A 23,689-nucleotide genomic window follows, 5' to 3' on the forward strand; every position below is an offset into this window, starting at 1 on the left:
TCTTATAAAAAAAGACAAAAAAAAAGACAAAAAAAAAAATCTTAAAATGTCTTTATAATTAAGGGCGGTAGTTAATTTACTCCCTTCGTTCCTGCTTGTAAACGCCCTTTGCATTTTCCACATTTCTTAAAAAAAGTTGTTAGTGCAATTAATTTGTTTATTTTGTGGGTTAATATTACCAAATTATCATTTGTTTGTATGTGTATTAAATTTGACTTTTCACATTTCAAAACAGTTAATAGTATTAGAGAAATGATATTTGTACAATCACTTTCTCACAACTTTTTGACAACTTTATCTCTCATACTCACATTATTCTCTTATTCTCTCTCTTCTTTCTTCTCTTTCCATTGTTTTTGACCAATGAAAAGAGAGAAAAAATAAATTGTCACAAAAGTTGTTTCATATTGTTGTTCAAATAACACTACTCATAGTATTAAGGGGAAATTGCATTCACATTAACCTCCCTTAAGGTTTGTTAAAATGTCACATACATCCCATTTATTTTATAAACCAACACTAACCATAATATATGAATTTTGTGATTGAATCAATTGGTTATGATTGAATTGAAAAGGTGTAAATCTTATACGAAATTAAACAACCATGTATGAGTGACCTTGATAATGATATATCTTAGTTTCAAAGCCACATGATTCAACAATGTTGGAGCAGAAAGCGCTTGAGAATAGTATTTGGCGGAATTACCAATACATGGTTTAAAAAGGAACAAAGAGCTTCACAATGTTTGTTAGGTTTTCAGAGTTTTAACGGTGTTACCATTCAAGGGAGGTACGTGTCCTTTATAGAATAAAATAAGGGAGATCAGGTCAGTTTATAAAATAGAGGGAGCATATGTGACATTTTAACAAAACTTAGGAGAGGTTAATGTAATTTACCCTAAGGTTAATGTAATTTACCGAAGGATTAATTAGGGGTATGTTTAAAAGAATTAATAATAAATGTATCTAGTACTTCCTCCGTTTTTAAATAGTACTTCCTTCGTCCTTATATCTAGCCCTCTTTGCTTTTTTCACATTTCTTAATAAAAGTGGTTAGTTTAGTTAACGTGTCTATTATGTGTTAATATTAACTAGACTTTCCACCCGTGCGCATATACATTGTAGATGTAGTAGACAAAAACAAATCTCAATGCATATCAAAGAGAATAAAACATGTGGTCTCAAATATATGCAGATGTTAAAATTCGAACCTTAGACACCACACTTATTCACCTTAAAAATATTAATTTTTATCAATCGTGTCTTACTTCATTCTTTTGTTAAAATTATATGTCAATGTTATATTATTGGTATGTTACTTCATCTTTTTTTTTTTTTTGACAAAATGTTACTTCATTATTTTGTAAAAATTATATGTTAATGTTATATTATGTACCTAAAAATAGCTCATTCTTAACCTCAACATGTAAAATGTTTTATTTAATAATTTTCCTTTTATCAAATATTTGACATTTACTGTAAACGATACCCTTTAACTGTTTGTTGAAATGTTTCTTCCACCTGTTTGTAATATTAACAAAAAAAATGTTGCTACAATCTTTCAAAACCCTTTTATTCCAATATGGCGATTTGTTTTGTTGAAGAAATAGGGCGATTTGTTTTGAAGAAATAGGGGAAATAAAGCGATGCCGATTTGCTTTGTTCATGAAAATAGGAGATTAGGTGTGAGCATTAGGGTTGTTCATGAAAATAGGAGATTAGGTGTGAGCATTAGGGTTAAAATAGTAAATTTATGCAATAGGTTTAGGTTAAAATTAGGGCTAAAATATGCTTTTGTGTTAACTTTAATATATAAGAAGATAATCTTTCAAAACCCTTTTATTCCAATATGGCGATTTGTTTTGTTGAAGAAATAGGGCGATTTGTTTTGAAGAAATAGGGGAAATAAAGCGATGCTGATTTGCTTTGTTCAAGAAAATAGGAGATTAGGTGTGAGCATTAGGGTTGTTCATGAAAATAGGAGATTAGGTGTGAACATTAGGGTTAAAATAGTAAATTTATGCAATAGGTTTAGGTTAAAATTAGGGCTAAATGTGTTAACTTTAATATATAAGAAGATAATCTTTCAAAACCCTTTTATTTCAATATGGCGATTTGTTTTGTTGAAGAAATAGGGCGATTTGTTTAGAAGAAATAGGGGAAATAAAGCGATGCCGATTTGTTTTGTTCATGAAAATAGGAGATTAGGTGTGAGCATTAGGGTTGTTCATGAAAATAGGAGATTAGATGTGAGCATTAGGGTTAAAATAGTAAATTTAAGCAATAGGTTTAGGTTAAAATTAAGGCTAAAATATGCTTCTGTGTTAACTTTATCGTAACCTTATTCAACTGACGGTAATCTATGCACAATCTCATACTACCATCCTTCTTCTTAACCAACAACACCGGTGCTCCCCAAGGTGAAACACTGGGTCTTACAAATTTCTTATCCAACAGGTCTTCCAACTGTTTCTTCAACTCAGCTAACTCAGAAGCTGACATACGGTATGGTGCCATCGACACCGGCTTCGTTCCGGGAACAAGGTCAATTGAAAATTCAATCTCCCTCTCTGGTAGCACATCAGGAATCTCATCAGGAAAAACTTCTGGAAATTCATTCACTACAGGTAACATATCAATCACAGCTTGATGTTCTAACGACAATTGTGCCATTAGAGAATACATCAGAATTCCATCACGTTCAAACTGTTTCATCTGTTTTGTAGACAAAAGTTCAACTTCACCCTCTTCTTCAACAGAAGAAAAATGCATCGTCTTACTATAGCAGTTGATGTGAACTCGGTTATACTCTAACCAATTCATCCCAAAAATCACATCCATACCCGACAACGGCAGACAAACTAAATCAACCACGAAATCTCTACCAAACATAGATATAGGACACCTCAGACAAACAAGAGAAGTGGTTACTGAACCCTTAGCTGGAGTTTCAACAACCATTTCCCCTTCCATATCAGATACATCCAAACCCAACTTATAAGCACATTCAATAGCAATAAAACAATGAGTAGCACCAATATCAATAATAGCAATTAAAGGAGTACTATTAAAGAAACAAGTACCTCTGATAAGTCGGTCCTCATTGGTAGTCTGCGTACCAGTCAATGCAAACACCTTGCCCCCAGTTCTAACCTTCTTCGGCTCAGGACACTGTGAGCTAATATGACCCTCTCCATTGCAGTTGTAGCAGACAATATCCCCACGCTTACATTCAGCTAAAGTGTGACCCTTCTGACCACACCTGAAACACTTCCTCTCATCTTTACCACAAACATTGCTCTTGTGGCCTTTTTCACCACACTTGTAACAAACAATCTCAGAGGGAGCATCTCTCCTCTTAGGCCTCATGTCATCACTCATATTCTGCTTTCCTTTGTCAGCAGGAGCACTGTAAGGCTTAGGACGATTTTGTTGTCCCTTACCCCTCCTCTCACTCATTATCTTGTAATGAGCTTTGATGTCTTCTTCATAAATTCTACACCTGTTAACCAACTCAGAGAAGACTCTGATCTGCTGATACCCAATAGCTCTTTTGATGTCAGCCCTCAAACCATTTTCAAATTTGATGCACTTGGAGAACTCAGTTGTCTCCGCACTGTAATGAGGATAGAACGTAGCAAGTTCCACAAACTTTGCAGCATACTCCGAAACGGACATATCACCCTGTTTCAGCTCTAGAAACTCAATTTCTTTCTTACCTCTGACATCCGCTGGAAAATACCTGCCCAGGAACTCCTTCCTGAACATAGCCCAGGTTACAACAGCATCATCCTGTTCCAGCACAGGCAACAAACTAATCCACCAATCATCAGCCTCTTCCGCTAACATGTGCATCCCAAACCGCACCTTCTGTGTCTCAGAACACTGCATGACCCTGAAAATTCCTTCAACTTCCTTCAGCCATTTCTGAGCAACGTCAGGATCATACATACCCTTGAACGTTGGTGGATGATTCCTCAAGAAAGTTTCCAACATCCTAGTTCCATCACTACCAGCCTCAGTCTTAGGTTGCTGTTGAACAGCTTGAGCTACAGCCTCAAGCGCAGCAACAAGAGCAGCATCACTACTTCCAGTCATCTTGAAGTTCTACATGAGAAACAACAACTCAGAACAACAACAAAAAGCAACATTAAAGTTGACACTCTATCCTAGGTGGCTCGACACGACTCTACTACTTGGCCGAACGGACCAACCTGCTCTGATACCAAATTGTAACACCCCGTTACCCAAAAGTAATTAAATAACAATTATTCATCAGAGTTAAGCACCAAACGGGCATGCTACATTGCAAATTCAAAATTCCTTAAATAGAAAATAAAACTATTTAAATCGACATCATTCATAACCTAAAAAAATTATGCAGCGGAAAGTTTGCATTTCAAATAACCACAACAACGGTTAAAATCCTCCAAATAATATCTTGGCATAAAGCCTAACAACAATATCAACCATCAAAAGGGCCACATCATCAAGTTCCAAAAATTGATACATAGGAAGGAAAAACAACAATAATATAAATAGTAATTCCCATCCCACGTATCAGAGCCCTAGACACGACATTGAGCCACCACCGACTACTCAGGATCACCTGCAAGTTACCCATAGGAAGGGCATCATTTTCAAGCAGAAGGGGTGAGATTCACAACAATAAATATAGATATCAAAATCTTCAATTGAATCTGACACCCTAAACATCAAGTACATCATCTTGCAAATATAAACATAATAATTCACAAGCAACAACAACCATCATCAATATCCACACATCACCATATGTATATAAATATTTACATATATTCATCAACAACATCAACAACATCAAGTGGCATCTACAACCAACAAATAAGACTCATGCAATGGACATGACAACACTGCTAAGACAACACCTTAGACTCCTCAAATATGCATGTGGTACCAACCAGGACCGAAGCCCTCACCGCTGTTGAACAACTAGTGCTCCAGGACATGAGTCCTCTCCGCTGTTTATGCATATGCAATGGACCTACTTGTGTATATCTACATACAACTGACCATGCATACAAACTCCATGTGACTCCACTTAAACAACATGTATGGTTAATAGTTAAAACATACATTTCAGTCCTCAACAACAATCAACAACCAATAGAGATTCAACCATCCAGAATTATGCATAATTAAATATAACTATGCTTAAACAACAACACTCAATCACTACCATTCATGCAAGCAAAACAGCACTCAACAATGCACAGCTCGCCTCGCGAGCACATCTGCTCGCTATGGCGAGTTCACAAAACCACTTGCTCGCCATGGCGAGTTCAAGGCGAACTCGAGGCGAGTGAAAATTAGGTGCTCTCGGGAAAAAATGACATTTTCTCACTCAAACCTCAATTCTAAGCTCCCTATTCATCTTTTTAATCTAAAACTTGTTCCAGTCATCATTAATACCATCTAGGTACCTTAAACCATCCCCAAAACATCTTATAACAACTTTTCAAAAATCAAGTTTTGATCTGGGCTACTCGCCATGGCGAGTTGGTCTGCTCGCGAGGCGAGCTATGAAGTTGCTCACTCGCCATGGCGAGCACAGCTACTCGCGAGGCGAGCGATGAACTTCTGTACGGGCAGAAAACTGGTTTTTCCCAAAAATCCCATTTTTCTTCCAATCACTCCCCAAATCAGTTTACAGATATAAATTAACTTTCTGTATGCACTTAGAACCTATTTCAAGCATCAAATTCACACTCCCAACTCCCAAAATCATCATTCCAACATAAAACCCAAAATCCCAAATTTCCACTAAAACCTGTTAAACTCAAAATCAGAAATCAATAACTACACTATTGAAGTAAACCTCACCCTTACCTTAAATTTGCAGAATAAATGCACAGCAAAATCAACTCTTGGTTCTTCCTTGGTTCTCTCTTGCTTTTCTCCCAACTTGACAGTTTCACGTAAAAAGCTTCTAACGTCTGTTTTCCTAACTTCCCTCTTACTTAACTCCCTTTATTTTCATTTAACTCCCTTTAATTTTATTAAATTCTATTAACTCCCCAAACAGCAAAATAATTATTATTTCACACTTATTCTAATTATTATTAAAATAAACTATATGATAAAATAAACACACCACATAAATCACCAAAAATCATATATATATATATATATATATATATATAGACTCCACATAAATCAAATAATTAAATATGACAACTAGGGCGTTACATAAAGCGATGCCGATTTGCTTTGTTCATGAAAATAGGAGATTAGGTGTGAGCATTAGGGTTGTTCATGAAAATAGGAGATTAGGTGTGAGCATTAGGGTTAAAATAGTAAATTTATGCAATAGGTTTATGTTAAAATTAGGGCTAAAATATGCTTCTGTGTTAACTTTAATATATAAGAAGATAATCTTTCAAAACCCTTTTATTCCAATTTGGCGATTTGTTTTGTTGAAGAAATAGGGCGATTTGTTTTGAAAAAATAGGGGAAATAAAGCGATGCCGATTTGCTTTGTTCATGAAAATAGGAGATTAGGTGTGAGCATTAGGGTTGTTCATGAAAATAGGAGATTAGGTGTGAGCATTATGGTTAAAATAGTAAATTTATGCAATAGGTTTAGGTTAAAATTAGGGCTAAAATATGCTTTTGTGTTAACTTTAATATATAAGAAGATAATCTTTCAAAACCCTTTTATTCCAATATGGCGATTTGTTTTGTTGAAGAAATAGGGCGATTTGTTTTGAAGAAATAGGGGAAATAAAGCGATGCCGATTTGTTTTGTTCATGAAAATAGGAGATTAGGTGTGAGCATTAGGGTTGTTCATGAAAATAGGAGATTAGGTGTGAGCATTTGGGTTAAAACAGTAAATTTATGCAATAGGTTTAGGTTAAAATTAGGGCTAAAATATGCTTCTGTGTTAACTTTAATATATAAGAAGATAATCTTTCAAAACCCTTTTATTCCAATATGGCGATTTGTTTTGTTGAAGAAATGGGGCGATTTGTTTTGAAGAAATAGGGAAAATAAAGCAATGTTGATTTGCTTTGTTCATGAAAATAGGAGATTAGGTGTGAGCATTAGGGTTGTTCATGAAAATAGGAGATTAGGTGTGAGCATTAGGGTTTAAATAGTAAATTTATGCAATAGGTTTAGGTTAAAATTAGGGTTAAAATATGCTTCTGTGTTAACTTTAATATATAAATAAGAAGATGTATCGAGAAATTGAGAAGGGGGAAAATTCAATAAGATTAAACAAAGGATTTTAGCATCAGGGTTAAAATAGTAAATTTATGCAATAGGTTTAGGTTAAAATTAGGGCTAAAATATGCTTTGGTGTTAACTTTAATATATAAGAAAATAAATAGTCTTTTGTTTGAATGGGTATTAAATTTAACTTTTCGTATTTCAAGACAAATTAGTAGGATTAATTACGGGTATGTTTAGGAAAAAAGTAATAAATGCATCTAGTAATTTGAAATAGAGTTTACATTTAGGGACAAACATAAAATCAAATGGATTCTTACATATAGGGACGGAGGGAGTAGTCGTTTAAGGTTTGTGCATGATTATTAAGAAAATGATTAATTGTGTTGATTTTGATGGTAAAATTAGTATCATTTAATAAAACACCCTTACTAATTGTAGTTAATGGAGTAGTTAAGTTGGATGAAATTCAATAATTGAGGGTATAATAAAGGAAAAATATAATAAATGTTGCATTGATATTCTAAAGTGACAATTATTTTGAGAAAAAGAAAAACTGGTAAAGAGACAATTATTGTGAGACGGAAGATACAATTATTGTGAGACGGAATGAGTAATTTAAGAAAAAAGTTTATATCTAAAGACAAATTTCTAATAAAAATCTATTGACACGAAATGACTAACTTTTATATGATGTTGCATTGGTATTTTAACGTGACAATTATTTTGAGAAAAAAAATGATAAAGCGAAAATTATTGTCAACCAATTAGAGTGAATAGGCAAACCCCCCTGAAATTGTAACTTTTATACAAATTTCTAATAAAAATGTATTGACATGAAAGGATTAACTTTTATACATGAAGTTCCAAAACAAAAACCCTCACGAATTAGAGTCTAGTTTCATTAAAAAATGACACACTTGGGTCACGTTCCTTCCCAATTTTGAGCAGAAATTAGGGCTGATAATGAACCGAACCAACTCGAAAATAGTTCGAAACTCGATTCGATAATTGATTCGTTGAACTTTGTTCACGAACCAAATGAGTCGAACTTGAGTTGAAAACTAAACTCGTTAAATAAATGAGTTGAACTTGAGCTTCGTATGGTTCGACTCGTTAGATTCATGAACCAGCTCGATATATATATATATATATATATATATATATATATATATATATATATATAATGTTATTTGGTATTTTTTATATAATGTGGAATTTATGTAATTTATTATAAACTTCTTTTAATAGAGAAAGAAAAAAAAGATATTAATGGTACTTTGTACTGACTTTTAAAAAAACATGTGTGTGCGAGTACAACAAGAAAAAAGAAAAACAAATAGTCTCACATCGGGGAGTTTAGAAAACATTAGAGAGGAAAAGTATTATATATATTTACTAGAGAAGCGTATTTATGATTCACATTGTAAACTTATACTGTTATGCGCTAGAGTAAGGTGCTACTATCTTTCTAGATAGCGAATATGACTCAGTTTTAATTTAATTATATTTTTGTTATGTTTTTATTTTTAAATGGTCAAAGACATTTTTAACAAAAAAAGAAAAAATATCGAAATAGATAAACGAGTTGAATCTAACAAGTCGAACCGAGTTGTTCGAGTCGAACTCGAGTTAAGAAAAATGTTCGTTTCGAATTCGAGTCGAATTTCAAACCGAACCAATTTTTATCTTGTCGAATTGAACTCAAACAGATTCGGTTTAACTCGACTCATTTTCAACAGCAGCGGAAACATATTTGGGTGCCCACAAAAATCTTTCCTGACCTCATCACATGATGTGATCCAAAAATCGATCATGACCTCATCATATTTTATCCAAAAAATAAAAAATAAAAAAAGAAATGAAAAAAAAAAACTGGTGGCCGAATTCAATGGCATTTAAAACGGGAGACAAAGCTCATTATTGTGCATTTATACGTAGGACCCCTCTTATCAGCCTATCCCACGTTTAAAGAAAATTGTTGTTCACAGTACAGGGTTAAAAACAAAAAAAAAAAAAAAAACACCAGTAAAATATCAAAATATTCATTTGATAGTTAATCGTTGCTATCAGCGATAGTTAACTACCGCGAAACTTCGATAGTTAACTAGTGCAGAACTTCAAACCTCATTTTTTTTTTCTCAAAGTGAAATTAAATGCAAGTTAATTTGTTCTTCATCTCATTTTTTCCATATCAAATAATCAATGAAATTAAATGCAAATTAATTATAACAAAATCAAATATGATTTTTCGCATATTCTGAAATTAATTTGCATTTTGTAAAAAATGATTTTTTTTGAAATTTAAGTATAACAAAAATTTGTCTTTTTTACTTATAATTTGAGACAAAAAAAATGAGATTTTATTGCTTATAATTTGAAACGATAGGAGTTTATACGTAAAAATAATCGAACGGTATATTAATAAAATTATAATATTAATTAATTTTATTTAATTTTTTGAAAAAAAATAAATTAAACTTTAATTATCAAACTCCCGATCAATCTAATAGAGTCTATATTAAACACCCTCTCAATTACTACTTTTCTTTTTTAAATATTTGTGTTTTTTTTTAGGGATTATTTTTGTGCTTGTATTTGAGTCCATAAGATGGAGGCATTAGCAGCTAAAGGTGTTGGGCGTACGATGCAAAGCTTATGCATTAATATCAAAATTCAAGCTATGCGGCATTAAGTGCTGATGGAGTTTTTTTTTTTTTTTTTTTTTTAAATTGCAACGGCAGTTAACTGCCGATGGAACTACGGTAGTTAACTGCCGCCGGTTCAGATCATCGACAGTTACCTATCGAAGGATCATTTTGATCATTTACGGGTGTGTTTTAGCCTTATTTAAAGTGTGAACAACAATTTTCATGTTTGAATTTGAACTCTTCTGAATTCATTGATCTAATAAAATGGGTCCATGAAGTTGGGAAATTGCTCCTCTCATGGAGAATTGATCACTCCCAACTAGACTTTTCAAAATACCCTTGCATGACTTTATTCACGTAGTTGTTAAACTCAATGTGACTTAAGTCATGTTCAGTTTCAACGTGAGTTAATTCACATTGGATTTTGTTATAAAAACATAATAGAACAATAGGAATTTCCAAAACTCCATTGTTGCGGTTTTGATCATCATTGTTCCGATTTTCTCCAAGCAAGTCATTCAATGCCAATTACAACCCCAAAATCAAGTATGTTTTTTTTTTTGTCAAGTAGCCTAGTGGCTAGAGCTCACACAATTTAATTGTGGAGAAGTGGGGTCTCTGAGGTTCGAATCCCGACCCCTGCATATAATATGCAATATCCTTACCAACTGAGATAAGTTCACGGGGATAGTAAATCTTTATTATCCTATTGCATTGACTTTTTTTTATTGAATTGTTATTTTTTTTTTTGGATAAATTGTCACATATTTAGGTTTTTATGATTTTTTATTTTTGATTTGATTGAATTGTTAGAGGTTGATTATAATAGAAAATGTTGATTAGAGTAGAATTCATTGAAATGTGGTAGAAACATATTAGATATTTGAAATTGTTAGAAATTGTCAAATTATGGTAGAATATTTAGGATTAGAGTAGGTTTGATCATTGATTTTTGCATCGGTACAGGAGAGAATGACATGTTATTTTGGTCCACAAACAAAAGCAGGTTATTTTGAAAATTTTGAACGATGTTCTTTTATGAAATTTTGATTTTGATTAAAACTAAAAAAATATAAATGTTTGTTACTTTCTGTAATGTTTTTTTATTTATTGATGTGAAATATGTTGGCGAAAATTTGTAATGTTGCACTTTTATTGAATTTCATTTTTGGTGTATTGTGAAGGTAATGTCAAATTCTTGTGTAATTTAGTTCAATTATGAAAGATTATCAGGGCCGTTCCTACAAATCTGGAGGCTCTGTTCTATAAGTAAAAAGAGATCCGTAATAAAATAAAAACGTATTTTTTTAAAGAACATTGTTCTATTTAAATTTTTTAAAAGATAAATACAAAGTATCGTATATATGCGATACACCAAAAAGTGAAAATCACTACCAGATGCATCAAGAATCTCAAATCACCCTCCCAAAAAAACATTCACCTAATACTTAGTAATACTATTAGGCTATAATATTTTTTTTAGGCTCGTACCTTAGAAACAGTAATTTTCTCTTGTTCTTATCCCTTTCACATGTGGTCCTCCTTTTCACCTCAGAGCCGTACCCTTCACTTATTAGATAAAGGTGTGAGTGAGTGCATGGCAAAAAACTACAGCACTATCACTGAGTCCATAATATATAATCCGCATTTTCATTCATGATTTCGTAACTTTGCAAGATCAATATCCCTCAACCATTAGTGTATTGAATGAATGATGGCATCCCAAACTCTTAAAGAAAAATTTGTGGAGCTACAATCAAAGCAAACACCCCAAAATTCACGACCCAAGATACAAAGGGTGCCATATTACCGCAGAAGGATGTCAAATTTGGGGAAGCACTACACACCCAAGTTGTTGTCAATAGGTCCTATCCATCATGACAGATCAGATCTGAAGTTAGGAGAGAAGTACAAGCTTAAGTGGGCAGCAGAATACATAGAAAACACCGCACTTAATCCAGAGGAACTACACCAAAAGATTGCTGATAACATCGATGAACTGAAGGGTCGTTTTAGCGATGATGTTTTAACTTTAACTGGAAAGTCTCTTGAAGGCTTTCATAGCCTTGAAGAAAAGTTGTCGTGGATGTTGTTCGTGGATGGATGCTCTTTGCTTTATCTCTTGGAGAAAGGGCACATGAAGATTAAGGTTGGTCAACTGGTTCTTGTGATGATGGATGTGCTTTTGTTGGAGAATCAACTTCCTTACGAAGTACTCAAGCTATTGTGGAAAAATAACGAGAGTGAATTGATAAAATGCATGATGAGTTTTCCCAACTATCTTCGGAACATACCAGGTGAGTCACAGTCAGATAACAACATGGAAGGAGAAGGAGAACATAGTGTATCAATAATAACAAATGAGTCACAGTCAGAGACACCCACTCATCTTCTAGATCTTCAGCATAAAGTCATCCTCACTACATCCAAGTCCAAGGTACACAACAATTAACAATAAAAAGCACTAGAAAAGATTGAAATAACAATGGAAATTACAGAGAGAAAAAATTTTGATCACTAAATTTTGTCTCTAACACTTAAGGGCAGAATTTGAAACAGTGATTATCTTGTTCCATTTCTATATTTGCATTAGAATTTCAACTTTTTTTTATTAGTTTTAAGTCTATCTACTGTTATCATAAGTATTTCAACTTTTTATTAGAAAATTTATGCATTCAATAAATTTGAAATTAATATTTATGGAATAATTTCTTAATTTTGAATCCTAAGTCCCCGGTGTCACTTGGGGATAACACCTTCTTTTTAAAATATTTTTTCTTTACAAAAGTGATTTTTATTATTGGACAAAGGAAGTATAATTTTAATTTTTTTCATTATCATAAGTAAGATGGTCCAAGACTCCAATCCATTTCTGATTAAACATAGGGTAAGATCCTAAAATGGACCAGTCTGAAGAAGAATGAGTTCAAACCGATTACATACAGGGGCATAGAAGATCTAAGAGCAGTAGGAATAAGACTTAAGACAAGCGCAACAAGGAGGCCAACAGACGTAGATTTCACTGCAGGATGGTTTACTGCAAAACTGACTATTCCTGTAATCTATGTGAACAACCTTGCAGCCTCTAATTTACTCAACCTGATAGCATATGAGATGTGTCCAGATTTTGACAACGACTGTGGGATCTGTTCTTATGTAGCTTTGATGGACTCACTCATCGACCATCCGGAAGATGTGAAGGTATTGAGATCAAAAGGGATTTTGTGCACGGTTTGGAGTGATGAGGAAGTTGCCAGTCTTTTCAATATCATAGGTACTGACTTGGTAATTAACATATTCAACTATTTTGAAGTCCAAGTGAAATTAAGTGACCATTACTTTAATAAATACAAGAGTTGGATAGCGCTGGGTTTTCGCACTTACTTCAACAATCCTTGGACCGTTATTGCCTTCCTTGCTGCATTTACTGCCCTTGCTCTTACTTTCATTCAGACATGGTTTACGGTTCACCCGGCTAGCAAATAATGGTGGTTCGTTATGACAATGTTGTTTTCGTTATGGCACTCATCACTTCTCTGGATTCTTAATAGGTTGAATTTTTAATAAATAAATTTTAGGTTAAGTTTTCATCGACGTCTTGACTATGAGTATGTATTTCAAAGATAAAGAGTGCCTTTCTCTTTGTGTTGTGTGTTTGAATTAAAACAAGAATAAATTAATATTCTCATTGATGATCTACGTGTTACTCTATTGGTGCGATTATGTTTATCTTATTTAGACCAGAGAAAAACGTCTTTCCGCTCTTTTTATTGCGCTAACGTTTGAAAATTATGAACGGTGTTTTTTTATAAAATTTTAATTTTGATTAAAAGTAAAAATATAAATATTTTTTGTTTTCAAATTATAACAAATCAAACTAACCATGATTGTCTATTTCAATGAAACCAACAATATAACAAAAAAAATCTAATCTAAATTCTTATTTTTATAATGACACCAACAACAATCTTTATTATAAAAAAAAGTTGTTGTTTAAGGGTATAATTGGGATAATGAAAAAGTAAGTATAGATACAATCATATAGTTTGTTATACTTTTTAAATGATAAAGCAAAAAAAAACTAGGCATTTGTGTTTGTTACACTTTTATTTTAATATTTAAATTTATTCTTATCTATTTGTTACATGTGTTATTTGTATTAAAAATCAAGTAAATTATTTTAAAGAGAAAAAATCATCCCAAAAGAGCTGAAATAGATAGTTTTCTTTAGGTTTAAATATGTCTTTAGTCCTTGCACTTTCATCAGATTTTGGCATTGGTCCCTACACTTTTTTTTGTTTGGAATTGGTCCCTGCACTTTGTAAAAATATTGGTATTGGTCCCTCTGTTAACTTTCTGTTAATAAAAAAACACAAAACTATTGGTATTGGTCCTTGCACTTTGTAAAAATATTGGTATTGGTCCCTGCACTTTGTAAAAATATTGATATTGGTGCCACGTGGCGTGAAATGATTGGGCCACGTGGCAGTCCGTTGGTTTTGTTTTTTTTTTTTTTAACAGAAAGTTAACAGAGGGACCAATACCAATATTTTTACAAAGTGCAGGGACCAATGCCAAACAAAAAAAGTGCAGGGACCAATGCCAAAATCTGATGAAAGTACAGGGACCAATGACACATTTAAACATTTTCTTTATATAGTATAATATAGAAGATGAGTTATTTAATATTGTGCTCATAGACATCACAATAAGTGAATAGACCAAATGAGTTAATAAGACAAGTATCTATATTATAGGGTATTCATAGACATGACAACACACCAAGTATTTCAATCTAATCACTAGCTATGAAAATGACAGACACTAGGGGGGTGTTTAAATCACCGCATACGATAGTTAAAAACAACATTAGGGTAATTTTCTTTCAACCACCCTATCGATTGAAGCTTAATTTTATCTAAAAGATGTCAAAAAGGATCCCCTTTTTTGTTGACAAACGCTAGCATTTATTTCTTGCTAAATAGTCCAAACACAAGAGAGTCAAATCAAATGAAAAGCATGACAAATGCTTTTTGAGAAGCCACCTAGTGTCAAAATTGAAGTAAGCGGCTTAGGAATTTGACGAGGCATGTATTACTTTGTTTTATCCATAAATGGTTCCTTTGTGACTAAAATTTCAAGCGGCTTAAAGTCCTCATTTCCTTCATTGAATTCATCGAGTGGTAGAGGTGCAAACTTGATTTTAATCACATCCTTCACGAAAGGGTAGATGTTGGCATAACCATCGTATAATGCACGACAATCATATTGACAAGGCCTCCCAAGATAAATGTGGCAAATATCCTTAAAAATAGCATTGCACCATACATTTTCTTTACAATTATTGCCAATAGAAATGAAACAATAGAGTGTTGAGATAATTTTACCTAATTATCCTTGTTGAGCCATTGCAGCTTGTATGGATCTTGGTGATTAATCGGTTTGGACTATAAATAGTATGCTATATAGTTTGATGCAACATTTTCACATCTTTTGTTATTGACAATGACATTACAAACCATGTCTTGTGAGGTGCAATGAGCGTGGAAGAAATTGTGTCCTAGCCATAATTTATTTTTGGTTGTTTTTGTTTGCAAGATTCTTTTAACCTCCAAAGATTCTCCATATTCAGCAGGAAGATATTCTTCGTCATATATTGGTTCGTCATTCTCCTCTTTTTCAAACACTTCATGAATGTCATCAGGACCATATTCATCATCATATATTATTTCTCTGTTTCCCTCTTCTTTAAACACTTCACGAAATTCAACATCAACATATTATTCATCATAAATTGGTTCTCTCATCGTCTCTTCTTCAAATGGTTAAGGAATGTCTTTCGTTTCTTCTTCAGAAATTTCATATATCTCCCCATTAAAGATGGTGATGGCTTTATGATTTGGACAATCTAAGGCTATGCGGCCATACCCTTGACACCAGAAACATTTGGGTGTCTTGATATTTCTCTCTATGATTGTATTATGTTGGGGTTTGAATGAGAAAATAGGTTGGTGGGTTGGTGGATTGTGAGAATCTATATGATTTCATGTGGAGGAAAAAGTTTGGTTTGAAGCGTTTTTGAACAATTGTAAGTGAGTAAAGTTTTCATCATAATAATGAGGAGGTGAATACTTACGGATTAGTTTCTCACGCATTTTATCTCACATCTTGATCTTACTTTTCCCATCACACTTAAGGTTCCTTTTCCGATTTTCCCACCAAATTAAAGCATGTTTCTTTAGCTTAAATACAACAATCTTTACCTTGTGTTCCTATGGTATCTCCTTGTACTCAAATACACTTTCAATAGTCGAGAGCCAATCAACAAACTCATCTGGTTGTAGCTTCCCATCAAAAGCTTGAATGTCTATTTTGATATCATTCATTCGAATCAGACATCGATGTGAGCGACTGCTTCTAGACGATGAAGAGTCACTACCGGAACCATCATACTCTTCTTCGTCATGCTTCCAAAATAATGGTTGTTGGGCGTTGACAGTCTTCTGCTGTAGTTGAACTTGTCGACTAATTTCTTCCATCTCAATTTCTTGCAAAGATATTTCGTTTTGTTTTCTATGTGGCATTTTGACAATGGCGGTCGATGATCTTTATTTTGGTGAAGATCGTGGTGGTGCGTGGTTGTCTTGTTGGCAGTGTTAGTTTCGCGAACAAATGGCTACAAAGTGAAGTTTTGAGAAAGCAACTCCTTGCTCGCTTGAAAACTCACTTTCCGTTTATTTCTTCTCTCAAACTCAACTCCAAGGTATCGTAACTTGCTCTGACGTCAAATTTTGCTCAGGGATGAAAGGAAAGGTAGAGAAAATAGAGAAACTCTTTAATATTCTCAAAGAAAGTTGTTATTATTTGAATGTTTCAATGCTTGAATGCTTGAATATGCCAAACACAGGGTGATGAGCCTTATTTATACTACTCTAGTAAGGCTTCAGATAGAAAGGTCTAGAAACATTTAGTGATACTACTTAATTACAAGAACTATCTAGAGATACTAATATCTAGTTCATGTAGCTAGAAAGTTCTAAGGATATTAAGATGCTCCTAGTTATTATGACTTTATTTAGTAGTATTCTTGAAAGTTCTAAAATATTCTCCACATCTTGAAAGTTCCATAATGTTCTATATCATTCTCTATCAACAATTTTAATCTAACAGCTCTCATCAATTCATTAAGTGGTCTGAACATAATAAGATATTTTGCATAAAATAAGTTGTTTTGAATAAGTTATTTTTTAAAAAGAGATCGTAATAAGCTGTTTTTCACAAGATAAGTTTGTTGGAACAAAATATTTTTTACAATGAACCTTAATGAGTTTTGATGATAACAAGGTATTAAAAATTGTCAATTGGTTATTACTAATAATTGTTCAAGTATACAGGACCAAATGCTAGTCAAGTAATTTCAATAGGTCTTGGAAGAACAATGGAAAGCAAAGGAATTCATAGCATCTGAAGAAAACTGCGTCTGAAGCTTGAAGTGCTCCTGAAGCTGAAGTGCATCTGAAGTGATGACGTCATCAGAAGCAGAAGCTCATCAGAAGCAAGGTTTTCATCAGAAGCGATATCATCACCAGAAGCTACATTTTATACGTAAATTCAAACTGGAGATCCAAAGTAGCTGTTTCTCATTTCAACATTATCTAAGAAGAACGAAGAATTGAAAGGGAGGTATCAACGGTCATTTGGATAGCACTGAGTATTTGTCCTTCGTTAACAGAGTTGACAAAGTACAAGTGTACAACCACTACCTCCACTACTCTGTTTTGTCCACGCTACAAGACAAGACAACAACTATGCCTGCAGAATTTGTGCCTTCAAGATGGGAATGAATTTGAAGCTAATTCTTCAAAGGACTACACCCAAATCAGGCAAAGGATTACTGGTGAATGATCAAAGGATTCCAAACGACTCTTTAGACGTGCAAATCATCTCAACGTCTCTTTCACACCTCTATATAAAGGAGTAAAGACTTGAAGATTGTAGATAGAGATATACAAGTTAAAAAGCGCCAAAACTCTGTCAATTTGATTCTACAAAGCACACTGAATTTCTGCACTGATTTGATATATCTTAGAAATTCAAAAGTCTAGAGTCTTTAACGTATTGTATTGTGAACACCACTGATTGTATATCAAGTGTTCAAGTCAAACTTATTTCATTGTATTTTTGTTTGATCAGAAGCCTCTTGCCTGCGTGCTTGAGCATTAGAAGACTCTTGCTTAGTGCTTGAGCATTGGAAGACTCTTGCGTGTGTGCTTGAGCATTTTTGAGAAGTCTCATACTTAGAGAGTATTGAGCATTTGTAATCTTTGTGATTATAGTGAAATCTCCTTGGAAGTGCAAGGGGGACTGGACTACTTCCGATTTGTGGAAGGAACCAGGATAACTGCTTGTATCTTGCTTTTCTTTTCTCTGCTTTGATCTTTTCCGCTGCATACCTGATTCTGATTATTTCATCAGAAGCATTCTCAAACTGCTTCTGAAGTTTTATCAGAAGAAGTATTTTTAGAGAGAAAAAGAAAACACAATTCAACCCCCCCTTCTTGTGTTTTTCTTACCTTCAAAGTTGTTTTGAGAAAGCTGTTTTTTAAAAAGAGATCGTAATAAGTTGTTTTTGATAAGATAAACTGTTTTTTAAAAAGAGAACGTAATAAACTTTTTGCATAAAATAAGTTGTTTTGAATAAGTTATTTTTTTATAAAAATATCGTATAAGTTGTTTTTCATAAGATAAATTGTTTTGAATAAGCTGTTTTTTAAAAGAGATTGTAATAAGTTGTTTTTGCATAAATAAGTTGTTTTGAAGAAATAAACTATTCAGCTTTTAATTTTTTAATTTGTTCTTTTTTTTAGTAAAAGTGTTTTGTTCGTTGGATAAAAAATAACCAATAAAAAATGATTCATTGAATCTTTTAAATAAGTTGGATGTATTATTGGAGTCATCAATATTTTTTAATGGATTAATTGAATCCAATCCGTTAAAAATAAATTGTTTGACGGATGGATCATATAGATTCTGTAATAGATAGATCAGATGGATATGTATTTGATGGATTCAATTGACACCTCTAAGTGCTCACATGTTTGATCGAATAATTGATTATTTTTTCTCTTGTTAATTATTTCCGAAAATTCTCTTATTAATGTCTTAATATTATGGCTCCTTTGCACATGTTTCATAACCCTTATTTGTGTGTTATATATTAAAATGTGATACTTAGCCTGTGGAAAAACATGAATTAGGTATCTAATCCTAAGAAATTAAAAGCCAAGCAAGGAATGAATAAAAGGAGAAGCCGCATGGAAACAGAGGAAGAGACATACAGTTAAATTAAAGAACAGTAAAAGAAAATATCCTTTTTCTGTGAATTTTACTTTTCTTGTCCAATGAGTAAAGTGATGGACATTATATGGTAGTGAAGATTGGGGATAAAACTCGATTAAAGTGAAGGTGTAATAATTTTTTTAAGCAAGCATATTTACTTATCTTGTTCATTAGGTAAAGTATTTTCTATATATAATACGCATTTTGATTTGTATTTTCATCAAGTTTGAAAGATCAATATCCCTCAACCATTATCATATTGAATGAATGATGGCATCCGAAACTATTAAAGAAAAATTTGTGGAACTACAAAAATCAAAGCAAATACCCCAAAATTCAAGACCGAAGATACAAAGGGTGCTAAAGTCTCTCAGAAATAGAAAAAACTTTGAGAAGCATTACTCACCCAAGTGTGTGTCAATAGGTCCTATTCATCATCATAACACAAATCTGATATTAGCAGAGAAGTACAAACTTATGTGGGCAGCAAAATACATAGAAAATAACGGATACATTCCAGAGGATCTACACAAAAAGATTGCTGATAACATTGATGAACTGAAGGGTCATTTTGACGATGATGTTTTAACTTCAACCAGATGGTCTCTTGCAGGCTTTCGTAGCCTTGAAGAAAAGTTGTCGTGGATGTTGTTCGTGGATGGATGTTCTTTGCTGTATATCTTGGAGAAAGCGAATCTTAATGAACCATGGCACATGAATATTAAGGTTGATCAACTGGTTCTTGTGATGATGGATGTGCTTTTGTTGGAGAATCAACTTCCTTATCAAGTACTCAAGCTATTGTGGAAGATGAAGACGAGAGTGGCTTGATAGAAAGCATGATGAATTTCCTCGACTGTCATCATTGGGCCACACCAGATGAGTCACAGTCAGGGAAGAAGAAGGACATGGTTCCAAAAAGAAAAGGAGAAGGAGTCACAGTCAGAGACACCCTTTCATCTTCTTGATCTTCAGCGTAATACCATCCTCATTACATCTACAACCAAGGTACAACAAAAATATTAGAGAAAAAAATTAAAATTTGTCACTAAATTATTTGTCTATAAAACTTAATGCAAAATTAATAAAATATTTTTCCTTTTTTCCGTTTCTAAATTTCATCACTATTTCAACTTTTTTTGTATTAGTTAAAGTTTAACTATCATTAATTTTCAACTTTTTGAGAAATAAACTGACATAATTTCTATTTTTGGTATATTATGAACATGTGCCCTTAGTGCACATGTTAGTATTTTCCATATTTTAATTACAAAGTGGAGATAGTGATTAGAGAGGGGTGTGCATAATAGTGATTAGAGGGTTAAACTAAACTAAAATAATTAATACTAAGTATAAAGGATAAAATAACAATTGTTTTAAAATGTTTTTCTTTGCAAAATATGATATTTTATTACTGCAAGAGGAATGAAATTTTGAAATTTTAATGTTATGATCCAATCCATTTCTGTTTGAAACATAGATTAGAAACAATGAAGCTAACAAAGAGAATTTGAGTAAGAAGAGTCGAGATGAAAAGGTCAAGATGATGACATACCGGAACATACAAGATCTAAGAGATGTAGGAATAAATTTTAAGTCAAGCAAGACGAGAAGGCCAAGAGACATAGATTTCTCTGAAGGATTGTTCACTGCAGAACTGACTCTTCCTGAGATTGTTGTGGACGACTCATCAGCCACTACATTCCTCAACCTGATAGCATATGAGATGTGTCCAGATTTTCATAACGACTACGGGATTTGTTCTTTTGCAGCGTTCATGGACTCGCTTATCGACAATCCTGAAGATGTGAAGTTACTGAGATCAAAAGAGATTTTGCTCAATTCCCTTGGGAGTGATGAGGAAGTTGCTGAACTTTTCAATATCATAAGTACTGACTTGGTACCTAATGCAGACACATATTTAGAGGTTAGAGCCAAAATACATGATCATTACCGTAATAGATGCAATACATGGATAGCGCAGGGTTTTCGCACTTACTTCAGCAGTCCTTGGGCCATTATTGCATTCATTGCTGCTCTCATCGCGCTTGTTCTTACTTTCATTCAGACATGGTTTACGGTTAACCCGCCAAGCAAATAAAGGTGGTTCGTTGTGATAATGTTGTTTTCGTTATGACACTCATCACTTGTCTGTGGATTTTTAATACGTTGAGTTTTTTTAATGAATAAATTTTCTGTGAAATTTTCGTGTACGTCTTAACTTGAGTATTTCAAAAATAAAGAGTGCTTTTATATTTCTGCTAGGTGTTTGAATTGAAACATGAATAAATTAATACTCTAATAGATGATCTATGTGTTTCTATATTGTTGAGATTATGTGGATTTTATTTAGATGAGTTATTTAATATTGTGTTCATCGATATTGCAATAAGTGAATAGATCAAATGAGTTGATAAGACTAGTATATATTATGGAAAATGATTCATAAACACCCTTGTCCCATACCACTTTTGTACACACCCCATTAGAAGGGCATTTTGGTATTTTCACAAACCCTTTCTTCAATCCTTTCACTCTCTGCAACAGAAATACTTTCTTTCTTTTTTCCTTCCTTCTCCTCACCGGCCACCAACCACCGCCGTCACAACCACCATCTCCGCCGTCATTGACCTCAAATCTCACTAGCACCACCATCGCCCTCAAATCTAATCACCATCATCACCATATCTCACACTCTCATCTCACCACCACCGTCGCCACCATCTTGACCTTCAGATCTCACCCTCCCCATCACCATCCTCCGTCGTCACCACCACCGTCTCCGCCATCCTCACCCTCTCTTCACCATATAAAACTATTAGATCTCACAACCACCGTCTCATCACCACAACCACTGTAGCTCGACATCTCAGACTTACCACCGGAACACAAAACACAGACGACGGCAACGACGAGTTATGGAAATTGTAAAGTCTGTCGTCACGGTGGCGGCGACGGTGACATGAACTGATTCCAATCTGATTTTTTTTTTAATTTGATTTGTGTTGTCTCAGTTGAAGGATGTGATTCTCATTGGTTTGGAATGGTTGTTGGTTCAGTTTTTGGTCTGAGTGGGGTGGCGGAGAGAACACGAAGGGAGAGAGGAAGAGAAAGGCTTCTCTGTGTTTTTCTTCTTCTTTCTGTTGTGTTTTTTTTTTTTTTAAGAGGGACACATATCACACATTTGTGTGGAGGTTAAAAAGTGTGTATAATTAAAGGGTGTATGTGTATAAGCACTCATATATTATAGAGTGATTCATAGACATGACAATGCACAAAGTTTTTTTTTGTAAAAATTTAAAAAAAAAAAGGACAAAGTCTTTTTGTTTACGAAATAACCTAACAACAAAATTCAACTAAAATCTAATCACTAGCTATGAAAATGAAAAAATTGATGAATAATTTCTTTACCAACTTCAACACAAGCATTTTTTTTAAGGAAACTTCTTCACAATTAAGTGCAATAGAAAAAAAATAGAAACGGACATGTTAGTTCACATCTTTCCACTAATAGAACTTAAAAAAAAATCAATTATTTTAAGGCTCCATTTGTGAGAAGTAGTAAGGTAACAATGCCATACATATATTGGGAGCTTAAAAAAAATTGCTTACGGAGCTCAAATTGGAAAAAAATAAAAAAATTACTTTTGCGATGGAATTAGAAAACAACTGCTCATGGATCATAGAAAATTACTATTTCGTTGTATTTTGCGATGGAAGGAAGTACCTTTCATCAAGTCAAAATCTTAAAACCCTTGTAACAAAAAAAAAAAAAATAGTATCAGATCCATGAAATTGAGGAGATGGATGTAGGTGATTGAGTGCCGCATAACCACGTGATGTTTTAGTAAAGTTTTTTTTTTTTAATCTGAGCCGTTTAATATATCTAATGATTGTTATTAATAGTTCTCATCTCTCACGATAGATATTATGAAATTTGACAAGAATCAAAACTCTTTCGAATTCAAAAGCATTCAAACACTTAGAATCTTTTTATTAAACTTAGTATCTTAAAATCTCATTCTTAAAGTTAATTTACCACTCTTTGAGATCTAAAAGTGTAAACTCTCTCCCTCTCCCTCTTTCAGGAAAAAGTCAATCAAATTCAACCCCTTCTAGTGTTTATCTCACCTACATGTATATTATTACCATTATTGAAATAGAAGCAATGTTCTTGAATTTTTTTCATAATTTTTTGTAGGCATATTTATAACTTTAAAATACGGTTTTCCACACAAAATAATAGAATTTTTCCACAAAAGGGATTCTAGGGTTAAGAATTGTCTATTATGGTTTTAGATTGATTACTGGATGCCTTGAGAATGATCTCAAGAATAGTATTTATAGCCCGCTATGGACTTGAGTTTTTGTTGCTTGGCTTCCAAGCAAGAGGGGTATTTATGTATTTTGGGTGGTTTAATTTCTAGAAGATAAGGAAGGCGGCGTCCTATGGAGGACGCGCCTGGATCTTAATAACCCTTTTGGAG

General features: G+C 33.3%; 3 protein-coding genes across 3 annotated transcripts; all 3 read left to right on the forward strand.

Moving 5' to 3' along the window:
• Positions 1–11,459: 11,459 nt before the first annotated feature.
• On the forward strand, positions 11,460–13,562 carry LOC11407023 (uncharacterized). Its single transcript, XM_003622973.4, has 2 exons — positions 11,460–12,300; positions 12,750–13,562. The coding sequence occupies exons 1-2, from the start codon at positions 11,575–11,577 to the stop codon at positions 13,347–13,349; spliced, it is 1,326 nt and encodes a 441-aa protein (XP_003623021.2). The 5' UTR covers positions 11,460–11,574; the 3' UTR covers positions 13,350–13,562.
• A 5,859-nt stretch (positions 13,563–19,421) lies between these two features.
• LOC120576846 (UPF0481 protein At3g47200) lies at positions 19,422–20,068 on the forward strand. Its single transcript, XM_039827402.1, has one exon. It carries the CDS (start codon positions 19,470–19,472, stop codon positions 20,031–20,033), a length of 564 nt encoding a protein of 187 aa, XP_039683336.1. The 5' UTR covers positions 19,422–19,469; the 3' UTR covers positions 20,034–20,068.
• Positions 20,050–21,491, forward strand: LOC11413443 (putative UPF0481 protein At3g02645). The gene is made up of 2 exons (XM_024770057.2): positions 20,050–20,210; positions 20,683–21,491. The coding sequence occupies exons 1-2, from the start codon at positions 20,082–20,084 to the stop codon at positions 21,301–21,303; spliced, it is 750 nt and encodes a 249-aa protein (XP_024625825.1). The 5' UTR covers positions 20,050–20,081; the 3' UTR covers positions 21,304–21,491.
• The last annotated feature ends 2,198 nt before the right edge of the window (positions 21,492–23,689 follow it).

Source organism: Medicago truncatula, chromosome 7 (assembly GCF_003473485.1).
Source record: "Medicago truncatula cultivar Jemalong A17 chromosome 7, MtrunA17r5.0-ANR, whole genome shotgun sequence".
NCBI classification, from domain to species: Eukaryota; Viridiplantae; Streptophyta; class Magnoliopsida; order Fabales; family Fabaceae; genus Medicago; species Medicago truncatula.

Coding starts and splice junctions, on each gene's coding strand:
- LOC11413443 (XM_024770057.2), top strand. CDS start 20,082: ATGAGTCACAGTCAGGGAAGAAGAAGGACATGGTTCCAAAAAGAAAAG. Junction 20,211..20,682: donor TCATTACATCTACAACCAAG/GTACAACAAAAA, acceptor TTTGAAACATAG/ATTAGAAACAATGAAGCTAA.
- LOC11407023 (XM_003622973.4), top strand. CDS start 11,575: ATGATGGCATCCCAAACTCTTAAAGAAAAATTTGTGGAGCTACAATCA. Junction 12,301..12,749: donor TCACTACATCCAAGTCCAAG/GTACACAACAAT, acceptor GATTAAACATAG/GGTAAGATCCTAAAATGGAC.
- LOC120576846 (XM_039827402.1), top strand. CDS start 19,470: ATGATGGCATCCGAAACTATTAAAGAAAAATTTGTGGAACTACAAAAA.